The sequence below is a fragment of the Austrofundulus limnaeus genome, unplaced genomic scaffold (assembly GCF_001266775.1).
Source record: "Austrofundulus limnaeus strain Quisiro unplaced genomic scaffold, Austrofundulus_limnaeus-1.0 Scaffold171, whole genome shotgun sequence".
Lineage (NCBI taxonomy): Eukaryota > Metazoa > Chordata > Actinopteri > Cyprinodontiformes > Rivulidae > Austrofundulus > Austrofundulus limnaeus.
In genome coordinates this window covers 677,987-683,737 of record NW_013952573.1, presented here as the reverse complement: position 1 = coordinate 683,737, position 5,751 = coordinate 677,987, and the positions used below count along the sequence as shown (strand labels likewise).

At 42.9% G+C, this 5,751-nt stretch overlaps 2 protein-coding genes across 3 annotated transcripts in view; one reads left to right on the top strand and one right to left on the bottom strand.

The window, feature by feature from the left end:
* col4a2 (collagen, type IV, alpha 2) overlaps nt 1–5,063 on the bottom strand; it is a gene marked incomplete in the record, with an annotated part of 80,602 nt that extends 75,539 nt beyond the window's left edge. Inside the window, 4 exon segments of one of the 2 annotated variants that reach the window (XM_014017513.1) lie at nt 4,540–4,591; nt 4,690–4,797; nt 4,908–4,962; nt 5,045–5,063. In XM_014017513.1, coding sequence (XP_013872967.1) covers nt 4,540–4,591; nt 4,690–4,727 — 90 coding nt within the window. 2 annotated transcript variants of the gene reach the window in all.
* Nucleotides 5,064–5,151: 88 nt separating this feature from the next.
* The window catches only part of col4a1 (collagen, type IV, alpha 1), a gene marked incomplete in the record, with an annotated part of 65,375 nt that continues 64,775 nt past the window's right edge, over nt 5,152–5,751 (top strand). Inside the window, 1 exon segment of the mRNA XM_014017515.1 lies at nt 5,152–5,376. Within this exon segment, the coding sequence (XP_013872969.1) occupies nt 5,305–5,376 (72 nt within the window).

Here is a 5,751-nt window from a genome sequence, read left to right as displayed (position 1 = left end):
TCCATCCATCCATCCATCCATCCATCCATCCATCCATCCATCCATCCATCCATCCATCCATCCATCCATCCATCCATCCATCCATTCTGGACTAGGTTGCTGGGGCAGTAGACTAAACAGAGAAACCCAGTTTTCCCTCTCCCCAGCCACTTGGGTCAGCTCCTCCGGGGGAATCCCAATGTGTTCCCAAGCCAACTGAGAAACKTTGTCCCTCCAGCGTGTCCTGRRTCTTCCTYTGGGYCTCCTCCCAGTGGGACGTGCCCGTAACACCTCACCAGGGAGGCATCCAGGAGGCAGTCTAACCAGATGCCCGAGTCACCTCAACTGGCTCCTCTCGACGTGGAGGAGCAGCGGCTCTACTCTGAGTCCCTCCCGGATGACCAAGCTTCTCATCCTATCTCTAAGGGAGAGCCCAGACACCCTGTGGAGGAAATTTTTGGCCGCCTGTTTCTGTGATTTTGTTGAGCTGGAGATCATAATCTGATGAAGCCAATAGGACCACATCATCCGCAAAAAGCAGAGATGCGATCCTAAGGTCAACAAAACTGATCTCCTCAACACCTTGGCTGTRCCTAGAAATTCTGTCCATAAAAGTTATGAACAGAATCGGTGACAATGGGCAACCTTGGCAGAGTCCAACTCTCACTGGAAACAAGCCCGATTTACTACCAGCAATGCAGACCAGGCTCTGACACTGGTCATACAGGGACCTAACAGCCCATATCAAGGACTTGGTACCCCATTCTACCGGAGTATCACCCACAGGACTCCTGAGGGACACGGTCTAACGCCTTCTCCAAGTCCATAAAACACATGTAGACAGGTTGGGTGAACTCCCATGAACCCTCCAGGACCATGCTGARGGTGTAGAGCTTGTCCAGTGTTCCACGACCAGGAAGAAAACCACACTGCTCTTCCTGAATCCAAGATTTGAATAGACCTTACCAGGGAGGCTTAGAAATCTGATCCCCCTGTAGTTGGAACACACTCTGCGCACTCCGGCCTGCCAATCCAGGAGAACTGACCCCGATGTCCACACAATATTGTAGAGACACGTCAATCAGCGCAACCCCACAACATCCAGAGCCTTAAGGAACTCTCGGCGATTCTCATCCACCCCCGGCGCCTTGCCACTGAGGAGCTTTTTAACCACCTCGGTGACCTCAGCGCCAGAGATTGGAGAGTCCGACCCAGGGTCCCCAGGCTCTGCTTCCTCAYTGGAAGCAAAAAATCTTCCCAAAGAGTGAAAAAAAACTAAGTYAGTCAGTTTTACAAATAGTAAGATAAAATGTGGTGTTGAAGAAGCCAAGAGTCATTCTCAGCATACTATCTGAATGYGAACAGGTGAAACAGGAAATTGGTTTAGGAGTTTGGCAGACGGTATGCTAACAACGTAGGCTAACTAATAAAATAACATCTTGCCATATTGTGTGAGATTACATGTGGCAATAATTTCGAAATTAGACCATCTTTGTTTAAACTTTAGCGAGAAATGTCTGGGATAAGAAGTATTTTTAATGGAATGTTATGGTCTTTAATTTGATTTGATACTGTGTTAAAAATTGCTTCCCTGTCAGCATATTTAAACCATGTTATGCCCACGTTTCAAGAGATTAAACGGCTGGCACTGTGGTTTAAACCAATTAGAGGAATGAGAACTATGTGGGAATCACAAATAAAATGTCACATGAAGAACTTATTGACAACTCCAGCCTAAATAAGCAAATGAATCCCAAATACAAGTTGACATAAAGGAGATGGTGGGAAACAGTTGCACGGGGTGGTTTGGTTCAAAGAACTGAAGGAGTCCCATGAGCCAGATTTCAATATGATAAACAAAAACATATTTTCCAAATAGGACACAGATGAATTAAGAAATTCTGAGTCAGATATGAGTAAGAAGAGTTAACATGTCAACAGTTTTCAAAATATATATATAAAATGTCTTTAACACAGCATTCCCTGCAATTTTATTCCATCATGCTTTTGGCAGCCTCTCTGTTGCTCAGAGATGGAAATATATAAAAAAATCTGATTGTATATCATACTCGCCTGAGRTAAGTACAAGGGTTTTTCAAACTACATTTTATCATCAGTATTGGTGCAACAGGGAGAAGCTTTGCAATACACAGATGAGCTGAACAGTGTCACGAGCTTTTGATCAAGCCACGACTAAATCTGATAGKAGTGCGAGACAATGGGACCTTTTCATCAGGCTCAAAAAATAACTTCACATCATAGAACCTCAGGGATGATATTAAATATCTTGGAGAAGCACCAAACATCTGATATCCTGCACAAGCTGGAAGAAACAGAACAGCAAAACAAACTCACGTGGTGCACGCTAACAAACATGGAGACAACTCTGCACCGCAGAAACTATGTTTATGCAACATGCGTATGAAAAACAGAAAAAAACCCCACCAAAAAAATTCAGTATTTCAAACATGATGTTCAAACTGAATCCCATAAAGGTTTGGAAACCAAAGCTGAGCTGTGTTCACTGTCTTACTTTTAACCTCTAGATGTCTTTGTTGTGCATTAGACAGACATAAGAAATCTTCAATAAATAGTCATAAAAAATTGCTCACTACTTAGATGTCTAAAACATATTAAAGGTGGAGCTGTGATCAAAGCAAGGAACAGACTTTGAATCAATACCAGACCTGGCCTATCTTAAAATGATAGTTTAGATCTTTTGAAGTGGGGTTTTGTGGAAGGGTTTTGAACAATAATTTTATTTATTTTACATTACATTTGATAAGTCTCTGACTGACCTCAGTTTGGAGAAACAGAGCTTGATTCTGTCCAATCAACGAGCAAACAGCTAATTTAAGTGGAGCCAAGAAAACCAACGTGAGCTGCTGCCATCTTAAAAAACCTCCAATGTCAAAAGAAYGATATTGCTTCAACATGCTGTTCAAAGAAACCTGTGAGCAATTTTTATATTACACTGTAGACATATGATGGTACTCCTGTCAAAACTGCTTAAAGCTGCACCAAAAGTACAACCATAATCAAAATTAGTATTTTGTTGTTTTTCTTTAATGCTGTGCAGTGGAGTGAAGTCACATCAGAACTCAGCCAGGTTCTCTTTGTGTATGTTTGGGTTTTCTTCAGCTACTTTTTGGTCCCCAAACCAGCAAGTTAGGTTAAAGGGATTTTCTGCTATTTTTTTTTTTTTTGAATTTCGGTCAAATAATTATCAATAGTCAATCAGCTCAGCATAAGTCACAAAGCACAGAGTACGAGGAAAAAGTCAGAAGTTTTCCTCTAGGCTAGGCTAAAGGTTAACTAAACAAGGGACAAGTTTATATTTGTTTTTCAGGTTTATAAAATAGTTCATCGTTTTATCCATTATCTATACCCGCTTCTTCCTTTCAGGGTCACGGGGGCCACTTGTGCCCATATCCAGCAGTCACTACTGTGTGAGGGGTGGGGTACACGCTGGACAGGTCGCAAGTCCATCACAGGGCCAGACAGAGACAAACAAGACAAACAACCATTCACTGACTTACAGTACACCTAGGGACAATTTAGAGTTACCAATTAACCTAACATTCATGTTTTTGGTCTGTGGGAGGAAACCGGAATACCCAGAGAAAACCCACGCATGCATGGAGAGAACATGTAAACTCTACCCAGGAAAGTTCCCAGACCAGGATTCCATCTGGCGACCTTCTCGCTGAGAGGCTCTACCAACTGAGCCACCTTTATGAAATWATTATTTATCAAAAATGTCATACTGGTGTTAACAACACTACAGCAACACATACGGCTCAGCTCACAAACTACTATAGTAACAAAGACGTTTGATTGAGAAAACACCAAACTAAATGAAGGATGTTATACAAGCAGAGCATTAATATTAGCTACAGGAGCTTTTTTAATGCCTGTGTTGACTTTGAGAATTAGTTGTTTCATAGTCTGAATGAAATGTCTGCCCCTTTCTCCATAGCCTGTGCTCTATGACTGATATGATACAAACTACTGATCTGACAGAACAATGCTTTAAAATGACCAGACTTTCTCTTTAGCCTGTATCGCCCATCTGTTGATTGCTGGAGTAGACCGCCCTATACTAAATTGTGGAAAATGAACAAATAAGAAATACTTTAGTTTTTGTTTGTACAATGAAGTAAAATGCATTGTGTTAAAACTGAACAACTTCTCCTGCAGAAGGCAGMGGTCATAATCCCACCCCTCAGTGGCAGGTCAAAGGGTCAGCCACAGCTTACAGTCTCCAGTGTCCCATTTCTGTTTGTTCWTCTTGTAAGATCAAAACACCCCAAATGTTCTAATTTCTACTTTTAGAAGTTTTCAGCGCGACCCAGTTCAGCAGGAACTGCTTTGACACAATGTTTAGAAGATGTTGCACCAGCATGCGAAAACCTCAAGTCCCCCTCCCACTGAACCCAGACACTCCCACTGCTCTGAGGTCTGCATGGAACCAACCGCTTTCAAACCAAAGACACGGGGTTTGATTTTAATGGTTTTTGTCATCATGTTTTAGTGGGAAAATATGGAAGGGACACTTACTGCGTGCACTCCGGAGRTGAGGATGGAGATGGAGAGGCACAGAAACAGCAGCCTGTTGATGAAAAATATATTATATTTCTACTCATACACATCATAATCAATAATTTGGCGCATAATTTGTACTTTAAGACATTATTTGGATGACCTTACCTCAGATTAATCGGTTTCCTCTTGCGCTGCGCCTGCATGGTCCAAAAAAGCACACACGGTCCACAAACTCACAGTTTCTCCACTTCTCACAGCATGACTTCATCCAGCCTGAGGCAGACCGAGCAATGTCAATCCAAATAAAAATGCACGTATTGCTTTAATTTTGACAAAATTATATTAAYTGTTGGACTGGTTAAGCAAAACGACGCACAACTTACAGCCTCCAACAGTCACACCCGCGGCGGTGAAAGTGAAAAAAGGAAAACAGATGCTCTGGGGGAAGAAAAATCAATAAAATAAATCACCAAATCACCACCTAAATGCACAAAAGTGTCCGAGCTCTCCTCTTCCTTACCGAGAGAAGTGGAAATGTTTGTAAGAAACACGCTTTGGGTCTGTTCGAACGAGGGTGGTCTTTTGGGGAGGTGGGGGTGTGGTGCAGCAGAAACAAGACCAAGTTGCATTGAACAGAGCTTCACTTAGTCTTGGACAATGATGCAGCCCAAGGTGCTGCCCGTGCTCCGCCGATAATAATAAGAGAAAAAAAAGGTGCTGAGTTAAGCGGAGGACAGAGGACGAGGAGAGGGGTTCGGGTTGTCACTGCGCGCCGCCACCATGCTGTTACCGTCCGGCGCGCTCCTGTTGCTGACCGCTTTCTGCTCCAACTTAGACCTGACAGGAGCTGAGGTGAGTGCGCCAAAGCTCTCCAATCATTTGGACTGAAGTCTCTGATAAACCTGTGCTCTGATAATTTCTCAGCTTTTAGCTCTTTGTTTAGAATAAAATGAGTTTGTCTGAGAAGTCGTGCGCTCTTGCCGTTCAGTTTTTCATGTGCTTAATTATGACTGAAACACGCATTGTCATTTTTTTTTATTTTAAAGTGGGTTATAATTGGGTTTCTAGTGCGCCACAGACAGTGCTTAAGACATGCTGCTCTGAAACTTTCTGCCTCTTCCACTTCTGTTGGAGAGGAGCTGAGGAAAGGAGGAGGGAAGAGGGTGGGGCACATCTGCCTACAGTAGCTGGAGTGTGTGTGTGTGTGTGTGTGTGTGTGTGTGTGTG